This window comes from Cajanus cajan, chromosome 3, assembly GCF_000230855.2.
Source record: "Cajanus cajan strain Asha chromosome 3, NIPB_CcT2T_4, whole genome shotgun sequence".
NCBI lineage: Eukaryota > Viridiplantae > Streptophyta > Magnoliopsida > Fabales > Fabaceae > Cajanus > Cajanus cajan.
This window is the reverse complement of record NC_138519.1, coordinates 74160861-74176809: the sequence shown is the minus strand read 5'-3', so window position 1 is coordinate 74176809 and position 15949 is coordinate 74160861. Positions and strand designations below refer to the sequence as shown.

Sequence of the window (15949 nt, the reverse complement as noted above, 5' to 3'; positions counted from 1 at the left end):
CTTCAAATCTAATAAAGGTGACAGCAGTAACAACATATAAAACAGTCAACAAAAAGAAGAAATCGCAACAGTATCATGAAGAACATAAGCAAAAGGAGAATGAGGCTCAAGACATCTTACACTTCCAAAGATCCATTGCCCAACAAGACAGCCAGATGGCCCATTCGGTATTTTCCAAAAGAATTAGAAATGTTAGTAGGTCGCCATTTCACATCACATGCCACTTTTCCATTATGAGCTAGGTAAGAGACTAATCTAGGCAAAGTTATATCCTCTGGAATAGAACAAGTAGCTGGTTGAGCTTCCAATTCAGAGGTACAATGTGGTTGATGATTTGCCTCATTTTCATACTGTACTGGCTGACTTATGTCATGGCCATATATGTCCTCAGTATGATTGTTTTTTAATCCACTGCTTTTAACAAGAGTTGTTGAAATAGTATTGTAGGCAGAAACAGCTTCCTCGGCATGCCTTTGCTTTGTAACAGAATATTGTTGCATAGCATATTCATTGCAATTGTCATGAGCCACATCTGGAGAAAGCAATTCAGTTGAATCTTCTAGTACTTGAACATCAAGAGGCATAGATTCATTCTCACAATTTGAGCCATCTTCCATTACTCCTCTTGAATTTGATTTAGGTCTTCTTCTAGGCCTCTTTATTACTGCTGATTTTTCATTTGTCTCATTATTTCTTTTAGCTCCTCTTTTTCTTTTGTATGTAATAAGAAGTATTTCTTCATTCTTTTCAAGATTCTCATCGGAAGCAGGAAACTCGGTAGAATTTTGTGCAATTTGAACATCACAAGCTGACTGGTTCTAGGTCTCACAATTCATGTCATCCACTGCAATCACTGTGGAATTCTTTCTAGGTCTTCCTCTAGGCCTCCTTTTTTGCGTCAATTTGTCATTTGGGCCTTCAGGAAGTTTTTCTTCATTGTTTTCATGATTCCCATCTGGAGTAGGAAACTTAGTAGAATTTTCTGGAAATTGAACAGCAAGAGCTGGCATATACTGGATATCACAATTCATATCATCCCCTGTTGTCATTGTTGGATTCTTTCTTGGTCTTCCTCTAGGCTTCTTTATTTGTGTTGATACGTCATTTGTACCACCATCTTTTTCATTACAATCCATATCATCAACTGCTATCACTGTTGGATTTTTAATAGGTCTTCCTTTAGGCCTCTTTATTTGTGTTGATTTGTCATTTGTGCCTCCATCTTTTTTATCACAATTCATATCATCTACCGCTGCTGGATTTTTTCTAGGTCTTCCTTTAGGCCTAGTTTTTGGTGTTGACTTGTCATTATGTTCCCTGATATTTAGAAGACACCATATTTGTATGACACCTCTACCAGTAAGTGGGGCACCCATCTTGTGATAAGAAGAACCAGGTGGATGAGCAGCAACAGCAATAAACTAAAACAAATATCACATAAAAGGTAATTTAATGTACAAGGTTTACAATAAAAAAAAAAGTACATTATTTTCTATTTCTATATCTAAAGGGCAAAGCTTAGTGCATCAGTTCATTACATACAAATACAAATGTAGACAAACAAATGACAGAGCCACAACATTATTCCAAATATGCATGTAAGGCAGGTCAGTCAAAACTACAATAGCTATGGCATCTTTATGTTGAACTGCCACATGCCACACCATTGGGTTTTTTATCATGGACACACCCTGTAACACTGTGTCATGAAGCCATAAGTGCAACTGACAACACTCTTTAAAGTTTTAAAATAAAATTAGCTATCTACTTAGGAAAAAAAACAATAAGTTGTAAAATAACATTAACTTAAAAACTCGACTTTCTTATGCATGTGATAGAAATTGCTTGAGCATCAATCATATGGAAAAATAAAATTGCATAGAATCAATAATCTTCAAACATCTTTATTCACTGCCAATAAATAGCCCTATGACTTTGCTATTTTGTCAACACACTACTTCAATTAGCCAGTCATCCTTAACATGTGAGGCATCAGAACCATCACACAAACAGAATTAACCATTTGGATTACATTCAAGCAACAAAACTTCTCATTACAGCAGCAAAACAAAAAAAAAAATCTACAATAAGGCTTGATACATGTGTTAAACCCGTAAAGGAAGAGAGAAAACCAAGTACCTCACATTTAATTGAACAATCAGGCTTTTCATGTATCTGAGGACACCAATCTAGTGCCCAAACAGAGCCTCCAACATTCATCACAAAATCTCTGCTCCAACAATGCTTTAGTTTATTAGCAAGTTCAAAGATAATTTTTATATGATTAATACAAACATGAACTATAACTCCATAGCAATGCCAATGAATAAAACAACACAAATAGCTATATCTTAGCCATACCTGCATTCCTGAGCCTCGGCCTCCCCAAGTTGCTCCTTTTGCATATCATGCTAAAATAAACATATACAATGAAAATGTGTAGAGGTAAATGTTTGAGCAAATTTATATTGCTAAGATTAGCCAGGAAACAAATAAAGAAGTATACAATATGGAACAACTTATACCTCAGGTGTGGAGGCAGATGAAAATGGAGGCAAATTAATGGCACTGACATATTTTCCCACAGAACAATCAGGGCTCTCAAGTCCGTAAGCAAACTTAATTTTTCTTGATGGATACTTAAAATCTCTCCATTCTCTGCACATTAAAAGTAAACAAAAATAATAAATTAAGGGTTTATTTGGAAACTTCTAAATTCTAGATATCTAAGCACATTGGACAGCTTTTAAATATAAGGCCTTTTGTAACTACTAAAGTGCAAAGGTTTTTGTTTCACATTATATAGTCCAATCCAATCACAAACTGTCATATATGGTAACTTTATTGAGTTTGTGATTTCTATTAGAGAATAGAATAATAAACATTATTATTCTATTTTCTAATAATTTCCAACTAGTTGACACTTATTCAACTCTTTTCAGATATAATTATCAGAAAAACCATTTTAAAGTTGGTTTTGTTATGCAGAAGATAGTTGATACAAATAAAGAATTTTCATTACACACATACACAAAAAATAAAATAAATAAATAAATATGCATCATTAACAATCAAAATTGGCACACACACAAACAGGAAAATAGACATAGTTGAAAATCCATACATACACATACATTATGCCCTATGATACACACATACATACATGGATTTGCTAATATAATACACACTTATTTATTTGGTATACATTAACGAGCTACATGGTAGGTACATTTTATATAATCATAGTTATAACTTAATAACATACTCCAACTAAAAATCAAGCCGTTGTAAGCAAATCCCAATATATATACACATTAGTTAGTACCTTAAGAAAGTGACTGAAGAAGACATTCTCTGAATCTCACTCTGGTCAAAAGCAGCACCGTGTTCTTCTTCCCCGCAGAGTCTGGCAATGGTGTCCATGTCTCGGAAGAAACTCTCAACCGAGAAATCAAACGGAGAAATCCTAAAACCGCAGGTAGAACTAATATCATCGCCATCGTTGACGGTTGCAGAATTTGGTTCCTTCACAGCACCTGTCTCTGTCGCTTGATTTGTATTCTTGTTTTTTTTTCTTCCCCTTGAAATCGAATATTTCATCAATGCAAGCATTTTCGTCTGTGTCTCTCATTCCTCTATGGAATAGATGAATGTAAAGGTTTCGGAGATGTCAGGTACCGAGGTTCGAACCCAAAACCTGCTACACCACAGTAAGCAATTTGTTGTTGTTGTTGTTGTTGTTGTTGTTGTTGTTGTTGTTTTTGTTGTTGTTATTTATACACTGGCTCTATACACAAACACACACATTTTTAATAGTGTTAACATCAAATTTGTTTTATATAATCTAATTATCAAACAAACAACAATGAGGTTAAATTAAATTTGTTCATGAAATTCTCGCCGGTAATTGAATTTGGTCACAATTTATTCAACTAAGTAGATGGGTTTGGCATTCACTCTAGAGAGTATGAAGGAGGAAGCATACCTTTGTAAGCCACCATGCTTTAACATCGAGCATTTAAATACAGGTTCCAGTTTTATAAAACGTTGATCAGTGCCCTCTCTATGCATATAAATTTCTCGCAATACATGAGGAAGAGGAACCTCCCAACTGCAATTGACAAGTACAAACAAAAACATAAGCCAACCATGTTGTAATGTTCCTCAAAATCACTGAAACTTGATAAAAGGAACTTGCTTCTGTTGTGAATAAGCAATCAGGTTATCATTATGAAGGAACAAGATTTATCAATTTATTAGCAGTATCTCTACTATAAATAATTTCATAGAAGCATTAAATGACAATTCCATGGAACATAAAAATTTCATAGAATGGCATCTCTACTTCACACTTGCATAGCCACTATTGAAATTTATGATAAAATTAGAAGAAAAAAAATCTGTATGGTTACAAACAGCACAAGAAATTATGAAGTTAAATAATGAGAAACATAAACTTTCAGAATCCTATAAATATAGAATATAAATGTCTCCTCATTTTCCATCCTACAGGAAAAATTAGACTACAACATTATTTTCAAACTGATTTTAGTGTTTCAGAAAAATATGACTAACAACCAGAAATTTTTTTCACCCTTTTCCCTATATAGATTTATTGTTAAAAGTTTGCACTTGCATAAATAAAAAATGAAAATACACTGACCAAGATGATTAAAAAAGAGTATTAACTATTGCAACTATTTATTTTATGACAGAATTTTACTTGAGCTTTTAAAATAAACTATGTAACTTAACATACAATATGGATACCTGAAATAACAACTATGATACACCATGAAATAAATAACCAGCTACCTAAATAACTACTAGAATACACGATGAAATAAATAAACAGCTACAACACTAACTACAATATAAACTAAATTTTAGGCTAACTTTGACAAGTTTTTGCCTGGGAAACACTTCATGCGTATCTTATGCACCATCGTTTGCACATTTTATTCAAAATATAACAACTTTCAATCCTAATTATCTGTTTTTTAGTAATTGTCCTTTGTCCATTATGTCTCCAAGTTTTCATGAAGTTGGTATTATACACAGTATATTGAGTTTTGAGAATTCTAAAAGAGTATTTGGTATTTCTAAAGATTGAAAATCCTTCTGTTTACAATACTTGAATGCATTTATATAAGCTTAGAGCAATGGCTGGTGCCAGCTGTGAAATTATGACTGTCACTGAGACAGTTATAACTGTCTTGCAACAGATTAACTGAGCTACATTATGTAAGCAGATGGGACAATCCACAAAAGAAAAAAAAAAAGCCTAAACAACTAGACTAAAAGAGAAATGATATTCTCTCACACATTATTACACTATAATAATTAGAAACAATTATTTAAAATATCCAAATTTCAAATACTTCAAATCTAATAAAGGTGACAGCAGTAACAACATATAAAACAGTCAACAAAAAGAAGAAATCGCAACAGTATCATGAAGAACATAAGCAAAAGGAGAATGAGGCTCAAGACATCTTACACTTCCAAAGATCCATTGCCCAACAAGACAGCCAGATGGCCCATTCGGTATTTTCCAAAAGAATCAGAAATGTTAGTAGGTCGCCATTTCACATCCCATGCCACTTTTCCATTATGAGCTAGGCAAGAGACTAATCTAGGCAAAGTTATATCCTCTGGAATAGAACAAGTAGCTGGTTGAGCTTCCAATTCAGAGGTACAATGTGGTTGATGATTTGCCTCATTTTCATACTGTACTGGCTGACTTATGTCATGGCCATATATGTCCTCAGTATGATTGTTTTTTAATCCACTGCTTTTAACAAGAGTTGTTGAAATAGTATTGTAGGCAGAAACAGCTTCCTCGGCATGCCTTTGCTTTGTAACAGAATATTGTTGCATAGCATATTCATTGCAATTGTCATGAGCCACATCTGGAGAAAGCAATTCAGTTGAATCTTCTAGTACTTGAACATCAAGAGGCATAGATTCATTCTCACAATTTGAGCCATCTTCCATTACTCCTCTTGAATTTGATTTAGGTCTTCTTCTAGGCCTCTTTATTACTGCTGATTTTTCATTTGTCTCATTATTTCTTTTAGCTCCTCTTTTTCTTTTGTATGTAATAAGAAGTATTTCTTCATTCTTTTCAAGATTCTCATCGGAAGCAGGAAACTCGGTAGAATTTTGTGCAATTTGAACATCACAAGCTGACTGGTTCTGGGTCTCACAATTCATGTCATCCACTGCAATCACTGTGGAATTCTTTCTAGGTCTTCCTCTAGGCCTCCTTTTTTGCGTCAATTTGTCATTTGGGCCTTCAGGAAGTTTTTCTTCATTGTTTTCATGATTCCCATCTGGAGTAGGAAACTTAGTAGAATTTTCTGGAAATTGAACAGCAAGAGCTGGCATATACTGGATATCACAATTCATATCATCCCCTGTTGTCATTGTTGGATTCTTTCTTGGTCTTCCTCTAGGCTTCTTTATTTGCGTTGATACGTCATTTGTACCACCATCTTTTTCATTACAATCCATATCATCAACTGCTATCACTGTTGGATTTTTAATAGGTCTTCCTTTAGGCCTCTTTATTTGTGTTGATTTGTGTCGCCACCGGCCCAAACGGGCCTCGGCGGTCGCGAAGACGGTCGAGCTCGCTTTAGTTTTAGTTTTGAAAATGTATTGGATTATTAGAACGACTTATTCTCAAACTGAGACCTTGTCGATCTTATCCAATTTATTTATTAAAAGTCTCACCAATCCATGTTAATCCCAAGCGGGACCCTCCATGGATTAGTGGTTTTCGTAGTAAAAGGGTTCGTGGAGTCGCCACCAATGTTTTACTCAAAACATTGGAAAAAGGGATAAGGCAATTGATTTTATAAATCAACTTTGGCCATTACAACCAGAGTTGGGTAAGGGAGTCGGTTACGCGTGGGGAAGGTGTTAGCACCCCACAGCGCCCCTTTCGGGTTCCCTATGACAGATTATTTCTAAAATAACAGTGTAAAATTACTAAATTACCCCTATTTATTCTAAACGATTATGAATTAACTATCTACATGATGACAGTTTAAATATGCACACAGAAAGCAGTAAAAGGAAGGATTTAAGAAGAAACCTTTGAAGCGTGCTTTTATATATTTCGTAAAACTGGGAAGCTTTTTGGTGTTCCCTCGCTCTACAAGCCCGCTCGCTCCCTCCTATAAAGTTTTGACTACGGAAATCCGGAGGATTTCCCTTCGACTAGGTTCGATCCTCAAGCAAAATGGCTCGGGGCTCAAGAACTTCGTCGGATCAACTCTCCAAGTGATTTCTAGGGCAGAACACTGCTCAAAAACCCCAGAATACTCAAGGAGAGGGTTGAAACTATGTTCCAAAGTGTAAAATGACGTCCAATTGACGTCATATTTATAGGGAATAGGCGCAATACGGGCTACAGAATCAATACGGCCGTATTGAAATTTTTGAACTTCAATACGGCCGTATTGAGTTCAATACGGCCGTATTGAAGCTCAGAAATTTCAATATGGCCGTATTGAGTTCACTGCGGCTGTATTGAAGCTTCAATACGGCCGTATTGATTTCAGTACGGCCGTATTGAAGTTTCAGAAACTTCAATACGCCGTATTGAGTTCACTGCGGCCATATTGAAGCTTCAATACGGCCGTATTAAGTTTAGTACGGCCGTATTGGGCTTCATTCCCTCCACTTCCTTATTTTAAGCTATTCTAAGACCTCTAGACCTACAGAGAACCCTCCTAGGGCCTTCCAGGAGTCCTTCTGGCTGATTTTCCTTCGATCTTTGAGGGTCTTCGAGTTTTATTTCCGCCCCGGACAATTTTAGGGGTCTACAGCTGCCCCCCCTTTACTTAGTCGGACGGCCTTTTGGTGTACCGGCTGACAAGTAAAGGAGTTGACCCAATTGTCCGGGTGATGCGCCGACCTTCTGACTTGTAGCGTCTTCCGGTGGAAAATTGTCGAGTAGCCTCTCCAGGTTTTGCTTTGCTTGCTGCCCAAGCTGGAAGCTGTGAGTACCGCCTCTCCAGGCTTAGCTTCACTCTTTGTTCGAGCCGGAAGCTAAGTACCCTTGTGACAACGGTAGCAGTGTGAGTTTCGCCTCTCCAGGCTTAGTCTCGCTCTTTGTTCGAGCCGGAAACTAAGCACCTTTGTGACGACGGTGAGCAGTGTGAGTTTCGCCTCTCCAGGCTTTGCTTTGCTTGCTGCCCAAGCTGGAAGCTGTGAGTACCGCCTCTCCAGGCTTAGCTTCACTCTTTGTTCGAGCCGGAAGCTAAGTACCCTTGTGACAACGGTAAGCAGTGAGTATCTCCTTTCCAGAGATAGCTTCGCTCATTGCTCGAGCCAGAAGCTGCATACCTCCGTGTTTGTGACGACGGGGTAGCGTGAATATCTCCTTTTCAGGGATTTGTGATGATTTTGTCTCCACAGTCCACGATGCTGCTTCGACGGTTGTTTTTCGATTTTTGTGCCACTGAGGGCTGGATAACGCAGGGATCCGTCTAGGGGATGTGCAGTTACTCATAGGTTCTTGTGTCCCAACTTTCCATTGCGTAGTTGGTGCCCACTGGGGAATTTCTGATTCCTTTGGGGTGCAGACACAAAGATGCTCTTTCTGATGTGAGCGGTGCCTTATGATTGGCTGACGTCCTTTCGACGTTTGGTGGAGTATCCCGGTTATCCTTATTCGGGTGTCTCTTTTGGTTTTCTGATTTTGCTGCCTCTGTGTAGGCTGTTATCCACTGGGGGATTTTGTCGTTGATTTTGATTAGCCTCTTCTGTTAGGCATATCACCTTGATGTTCAATGATTGGCTGAGAGCCATATTCCACTTGGGGAATGATTATTGATCTTTTTATGATTTTTCCTTTTGAAGGAATGCCTCTTGTGTAGGCGATTGGGGATTTGGGGTTCAGTGTTCGGCTGAGTGCCGGATTCCGCTTGGGGAATATTTATTGATATTTTTTGATTTTTCTCTTTTTGCAGGGATGCCTCTGAGTAGGCGATTGGGGAATGAGGGATCTTATGTATCCCAGAGTATTATTTAGGAAGCCTCTACAGGCTTAGCCTCACTCAACACTTGAGTTGGAGAGCTATCTTCACTGAGGAAGTTTAAGTCCTTTGACTTGGATATTCTGCTTGGGAGATCGTACTTCCATTGGAGATTTTGACGATCTTGCTTGATAGTTCTTGCTGGGGATTTTGAATCCAAGAGCATGAATTGAGGTTCCCTCTGGGGAGTATTATTTCTGCGAGCCTCTCCAGGCTCAATTATTCTGTTTACTGAGGAGTATTGTTTCGGCAAGCCTCTCCAGACTCAGTTATTCTGTACAAACTGATGAGTATTGTTTCGGCAAGCCTCTCCAGGCTCGGTTATTCTGTGCAATCTTTTTGTTGGATTTTCTATATCCTTGCGTTTTTCATTTTCGGCTTTTTCTGTATTTTGCCTTTTCTTCTGATTTGGCTTTTTCTGTATTTTGCCTTTTTTATGTTTTTGGCTTTTGCTGTACAGAAATTAAAAGTGCTAAAGAAATTAAATTCAGTTATTATGAGAGAGTATTATTTCGACAAGCCTCTCCAGGCTCAGTTATTTTGTAGGAGTATTATTTCGGCAAGCCTCTCCAGGCTCAATTATTCTGAGAGTATTCTTTCGGCAAGCCTCTCCAGGCTCAGTTATTCTGAGAGTATTCTTTCGGCAAGCCTCTCCAGGCTCAGTTATTCTGAGAGTATTCTTTCGGCAAGCCTCTCCAGGCTTAGTTATTCTGTATGATGCTGTTGATTTTCTGAATCTTTGCATTTTGCTTGCTGCTGTCATACACAAGCAATTTTCTATTTTTCTATTTTATGCGGTTGCCTCATGATAAGGTCTTTGAATGTGCAACTAATGTGTGTGTGATGCACAAATGCAATACAAATTTTTTATTTTTGTTCATTTATTTGGAAAAGTGAGTGGCTCTCCCTATCCTCTTCTTCTTGGAGGACTTTCTGTCATTGACGCGAGGGAGTATTTTGTGAGCCTTTATGCAGGAGATTATGGATTTTACAGGAACCCCTCCAATTTTCTTTTATTGACCGATTATTAATGGAATTTCGTACAATTTTTATGAAAAACCAATTCAGAGGCATAATCACATGGTCAAGAGAGAAAAGAAACAAATGGATATTTTATTGATATTCACAAATGTTTATACAGAAAGGTTTACAAAGGGAATTTCTGAAGAATGGCTGGCCGAGGTGGGCTATACATTTTTGGCTTAAACAATTATATCTGTGATTGCTGCCCTTCCCGTTTCCCTAGTTGTTTCGGGTGAGATGCCTGAGCCAGGAGTGTAGATGCTGCAAGACGCTTGCTTCTAGAAGATTATCATTTGAACCGCCCTTCGGTTTTCGATTCAAGTGATCGTTGCTTGCTTTACTTTTTGCATCTTATTCTTTTGCCCCTAATTTTTGCCTAGGACATGTCCTAGCGGGGATAATTTTGCCTTTGTTTTGCCTAGTACCCTTGTACTGGCGAGCTTTTCGTTTTGCCCTAACTTTTGCCTAGGATGCCCTTTTTGGGTTTTCATCCTAGCGGGCTGATGCAAGCAACGTCTTCAAGCATAATACTTCTTTACCACGTCAGCGTTGACTGGGTATCGAAGTTCTTCTCCGTCCATGTCTGTGAGAATCAAAGCTCCTCCGGAGAAGGCTCGCTTCACTACGTATGGTCCTTCGTAATTTGGGGCCCACTTTCCGATTTTGTCCTTTTGAGCTGGTAGCAATTTCTTCATCACCAGCTCTCCCTCATGGTAGATTCGAGGATGGACTTTCTTGTCAAAAGCCTTTTTGATCTTCCTTTGGTAGGCTTGACCATGGCATATGGCGTTCAGTCGTTTTTCTTCGATAAGGTTCAATTGGTCGTATCGACTTTGAACCCATTCTGCCTCAGAAAGTTTTGCTTCCATGATTACTCTCAGAGAAGGTATCTCGACTTCAACCGGCAGAACTGCCTCCATTCCATAAACAAGGGAGAATGGAGTAGCTCCTGTGGATGTACGTACTGAAGTCCTATAACCATGGAGAGCGAAGGGTAGCATCTCATGCCAGTCTTTGAATGAGACAACCATCTTTTGTACTATCTTCTTGATATTCTTATTGGCTGCCTCGACTGCCCCATTCATCTTTGGTCGATATGGGGAAGAGTTGTGGTGCTGAATTTTGAACTCTTTGCACAGTTCTTCCACCATCTTATTATTCAAATTGGATCCATTATCAGTGATGATTTTGTCGGGAATACCGTATCTGCATATGATATTCTTTCTGATGAAGGATGTTACCACCTTTCGGGTCACATGAGCATACGATGCCGCTTCTACCCATTTGGTGAAATAGTCAATGGCTACAAGAATGAACCTATGTCCATTAGATGCCTTTGGCTCGATGGGTCCAATAACATCCATGCCCCACATTGCGAATGGCCATGGTGAAGCCAACACATTGAGTGGCGTTGGTGGGATATGAATGTTGTCGGCGTATGCTTGACACTTGTGGCATTTCCGGACGTATTGGTAACAATCCCTTTCAATGGTCGACCAATAATATCCTGCTCTGAGGATTTTCTTAGCCATTGCAGGCCCGGGAATATGGGTACCGAAAACCCCCTCATGTATTTCTTTGATTACATTTTGAGCTTCGACTTGGTCTATGCACCTCAACAAGACCGAGTCATAATTCTTTTTGTAGAGGGTTTCTCCAATCAACAGAAATCCCATGGCCCTTCTTCGGATATGCTTTTTATCATTATCGCTAGCCATATCAGGATATTCCCCTTTTGACAGATATTGTTTGATGTCATGGAACCATAGATGATCGTCAACAGCTTCATCTATCAGTAGGCAGAACGCTTGCTTATCGTGCCGCCGGATATTGATGATGGGCATTTCATGCTCCTTATCCAAGGCGAACATCGATGATAGTGTGGCAAGGGCGTCAGCGAACTGATTTTCCTCCCTTGGGATATATTCAAAGACGACATTTTGAAAGAATTGTATCAGGTCTTTGATATGCTCAACATATGGTATCAGCTTAGGATTTCGGACTTCCCATTCACCTCGCAGTTGGTGGATGACTAAAGCCGAATCTCCAAACACTTTGAGCTTGAGGATACCATTGTTGATAGCTGCCTGGATTCCTAATGCGCAAGCCTCGTATTCGGCCATGTTATTTGTACAGTCGAAGTTGAGTCTTGCCGTTAGGGGTATATGTTTTCCTTGTGGGGAGATTAACACTGTTCCAATCCCCAGTCCAAGCATGTTGGAGGCTCCATCAAAATACATGGTCCACGCATCATCTTTAGGATCTTCATGTTGTAAATGCATTATATCTTCATCGGGGAAATCATCCTGAAGGGATTGATAGTCATTGGTCGGCCCGTGTGCTAGGTAATCAGCTAGGGTACTACCCTTGATGGCCTTTTGTGTGACATGTATGATGTCAAATTCTGATAATTGCACTTGCCATCGGGCAATCTTCCCAGTGATTATCGGTTTGTCGAACACGTACTTAATTGGGTCCATTTTGGAAACCAACCAAGTAGTATGCCTAATCATATACTGCCTGAGCCGTTGTGTTGCCCATGCTAACGCACCGCACGTCTTTTCTAGTGGCGTGTAGCGGGTTTCATAATCAAGGAACTTTTTGCTCAGGTAGTAGATGGCTTGTTCTTTCTTCTTTGTTTCATCTTGTTGTCCTAGCACAGCTCCCATGGACTCATCAAGCACCGTTAGATAGAGGATTAATGGTCTTCCCTCGACAGGTGGCACCAACACTGGTGGATTGGCCAAGCACTGTTTGATCTTATCGAAAGCTTGTTGACAATTCTCATCCCAAACTTCGGAATGATTCTTGCGCAACAGCTTGAACATTGGTTTGCACGTGTCAGTCAACTGTGCGATGAACCTTGCGACGTAGTTCACCCTGCCGAGGAATCCTCTAATTTCTTTCTCAGTTTTAGGAGGAGGCATTTCCATTATTGCCTTTACTTTATCGGGGTCCACCTCTATGCCTTTTTCACTGACGATGAACCCGAGAAGCTTACCCGACCGAACTCTGAAAGTACACTTAGCCGGGTTTAGCTTAAGCTGATACTTACGAAGCCGATTGAATAATTTTCTCAAATATTGGATGTGGTCCATCTCGTCTTTTGACTTTGCGATCATGTCATCCACGTATACTTCAATTTCTTTGTGGATCATATCGTGGAATAGCGTCACCATCGCTCGTTGGTAGGTGGCACCCGCATTTTTAAGTCCAAAAGGCATCACCCTGTAGCAGAAAGTGCCCCAGGGTGTGATGAAAGAAGTTTTCTCGCGGTCTTCTATATTCATCTTGATTTGATTATACCCCGAGTATCCATCCATAAAGGAATAGAGTGTGTTTGTGGCAGTATGATCCACAAGTGTATCGATGTGTGGCAAGGGAAAATCGTCCTTTGGACTGGCACGGTTCAAATCCCTATAATCAACACACACTCTAACCTTCCCATTCTTTTTGATGACTGGCACAATGTTAGCCAGCCATTCAGGATATTGGGATACGACCAAGAATCCCGCATCTAATTGCTTTTCTACCTCCTCCTTGATCTTTAAAGACCATTCGGGCTTGATTCGTCGAAGCTTTTGTTTGATAGGTCGAAACCCTTCTTTCAATGGCAACTTATGCTCGACGATATTAGAGTCCAATCCGGGCATATCATGGTACGACCATGCAAATACGTCCTTGTATTCCCTCAATAGTTGGATCAATTGTGCCTTTATTTCATCACTGATATGGGTCCCAATGTTGACCTCTTGCAACTCTTGACCTTGCCCCAAATTTACGGTCTCCAATTTCTCTTGATATGGCTGGAGTAGACGAGCTTCTTGATCTAGCAGTCTTTGCAGATCCGGAGAGATGGTCTCCTCATCACTGTCCAACTCAACCCATTCACCCTCGGCTTTCGGATCCCGGTTAGAGCGAGCAATCACAGACATAATTATTTATTGGTTCTGTTTAGGTTTAGAGTTTATTAATATTAATGAGAGAGAGAGAATAGAACAAAATGAGAGAATAATGTGTGAAAAAATGCCTCTTTATTGATATATGTATGTAAAACTGTACAAAACCCTTTATTTACATGAAAAGGTCCTCATGATCTCGGGTACTGATCATGAGTCCCTAAAAGAAAAAAAAAAAAAAAAAAAAAAAGTGGAGGGGCCCTATTATGGCTTGCCCTTCTCTCTACTCCTGCTGCGGTAGAGGATTCTTGCTCACGTCGGGCGCCGTCGAATCGAAAGTGACCCACCCAGCATCGATAAGGTCTTGGACCTTATACTTGAGAGCTCTGCAGTTCTCCGTTGAATGCCCCGGTGCCCCCGAATGGTATAGACATTTGTCTTGTGGATTGTACCAATCGGGGTAAGGTGGATTCATTTTCTTTGGTGGAATGTAAGCTATAAGACGCGCCTCCACTAGCTTCGGCAGGAGATCGCTATAAGTGGTCGGAAGTTTATCAAACTTCTTCACAGAGTTGTTTTGCGATTTGCCTGACTTCGAAGCGGAAGAAGATGGAGAAATGGTTACAGCGTTGACTCCTCCTTCTTTCTTCTTCCCGAAGGCCTTCTTAGCTTCATATGGTTGGGAAGGCTTAGCCAGCTTCCCACTTTTAAGTCCTTGTTCCACCCTTTCTCCAATGGTGATGATGTCCGAGAAGAGTGTCGTTGTGTTCCCTATCATTTTATCGTAATAGGGACCAGTCAACGAGTTGATGAATAAGGACACCGTCTCCTTATCCGACAGCGGGGGCTCTATCTGTGCCGCCAACTCCCTCCAACGTTGGGCGTACGCCTTGAAGGATTCATCGTTCTTTTTACTCAAGGCTTGAAGATCAGACCTATCGGGTGTTAGGTCGATGTTGTATTTATAGCGCTTGAGAAAGGCGTCGGCCAACTGTCTCCATGTATGTACTAGATTTCCATCTAGCTGCATATACCAGTTGAGTGCAGTTTCAGCTAAGCTCTCTTGAAAGCAGTGGATCAAGAGCTTTTCATTTGTGGCATATGCGGCCATCTTGCGACAGTACATGGTGAGATGACTTTTGGGGCAAGTCGATCCCACGTACTTTGGGAAATCCGGCACTTTAAATTTAGGAGGGAATTGGATGTCCCTCACTAAACACATGTCGGCGGCATCCTTGATGTCAAAATCATGCCCCTCCATAGCCCTTAGCCGATCCTCGAGGGCGTGGAATTGTTCCTTTGATACTTCGGGCTCTTTGATCATAATTCCAGCCCCAAGGGGTACAGCGTGTGGAGGATCTTTTTCATGCTCTTCCTCCTCTCCCTCATGATGGGACCCATGATCACTGTGATGAGATCCATGGATGTTGTGATGACGCATGAGTTCCATCATTTGCGCCATTTGGTCTTTAAGTTGTGAAAGCTCGGTTGTGAGCTTTTTGTTTTGCTCCTCCAATGCTTCCATTTTCTTGATCTTCTTTGCGCGTGTGAGGACAGAGAGATGACCAGCCACTTTCTAAAATGAATTTTTTAATCTAATTAGTTTATTCATGAATACGCCCTTGACATGAGCTTGATAACCCTCCATTTTTAAGGCGCTGCCTTTTTAAAACAGAGTGTTACTACCCTCCTTGACTTATGATCTCTCCTCAACGGAGACTCTCGATAATTATGGGTCTCTTTTACTCATGTCAAGAGGTATTGGTGAACCTAGAATGCATGGTTTATGAGGATGCATGATATCTTTATTGGTAATGATGCACATGCTCCTCACTTTTATTATATTTTCACACATGGTCTTTCCTCTTATGTCATGGTTTTTTCATGCATGGGGATTATTCTTTAGACCTTATCACGAGGTTATTTATTAATGCACAAACAATTTCACATAAGCATTTACACAAACAATTCACTCAT

The 15949-nt window shown here is 39.7% G+C and overlaps 2 protein-coding genes across 2 annotated transcripts; both read right to left on the bottom strand.

Moving 5' to 3' along the window:
* Window positions 1-304: 304 nt before the first annotated feature.
* On the bottom strand, window positions 305-2407 carry LOC145955897 (uncharacterized). The gene is made up of 3 exons (XM_083071278.1): window positions 2362-2407; window positions 2140-2230; window positions 305-1421 (listed from the first exon to the last, which is right to left on the bottom strand). The coding sequence occupies exons 1-3, from the start codon at window positions 2403-2405 to the stop codon at window positions 819-821; spliced, it is 738 nt and encodes a 245-aa protein (XP_082927404.1). The 5' UTR covers window positions 2406-2407; the 3' UTR covers window positions 305-818.
* On the bottom strand, window positions 2407-7069 carry LOC145955894 (uncharacterized). Its single transcript, XM_083071276.1, has 2 exons — window positions 5501-7069; window positions 2407-4111 (listed from the first exon to the last, which is right to left on the bottom strand). The coding sequence occupies exons 1-2, from the start codon at window positions 6514-6516 to the stop codon at window positions 3925-3927; spliced, it is 1203 nt and encodes a 400-aa protein (XP_082927402.1). The 5' UTR covers window positions 6517-7069; the 3' UTR covers window positions 2407-3924.
* Between the last annotated feature and the right edge of the window lie 8880 nt (window positions 7070-15949).

Coding starts and splice junctions, on each gene's coding strand:
- LOC145955897 (XM_083071278.1), bottom strand. CDS start 2,405: ATGCAAAAGGAGCAACTTGGGGAGGCCGAGGCTCAGGAATGCAG. Junction 2,231..2,361: donor GCCGAGGCTCAGGAATGCAG/GTATGGCTAAGA, acceptor TTGTTGGAGCAG/AGATTTTGTGATGAATGTTG. Junction 1,422..2,139: donor ATTGTTCAATTAAATGTGAG/GTACTTGGTTTT, acceptor TATTTGTTTTAG/TTTATTGCTGTTGCTGCTCA.
- LOC145955894 (XM_083071276.1), bottom strand. CDS start 6,516: ATGGATTGTAATGAAAAAGATGGTGGTACAAATGACGTATCAACGCAA. Junction 4,112..5,500: donor GGCAATGGATCTTTGGAAGT/GTAAGATGTCTT, acceptor TGTCAATTGCAG/TTGGGAGGTTCCTCTTCCTC.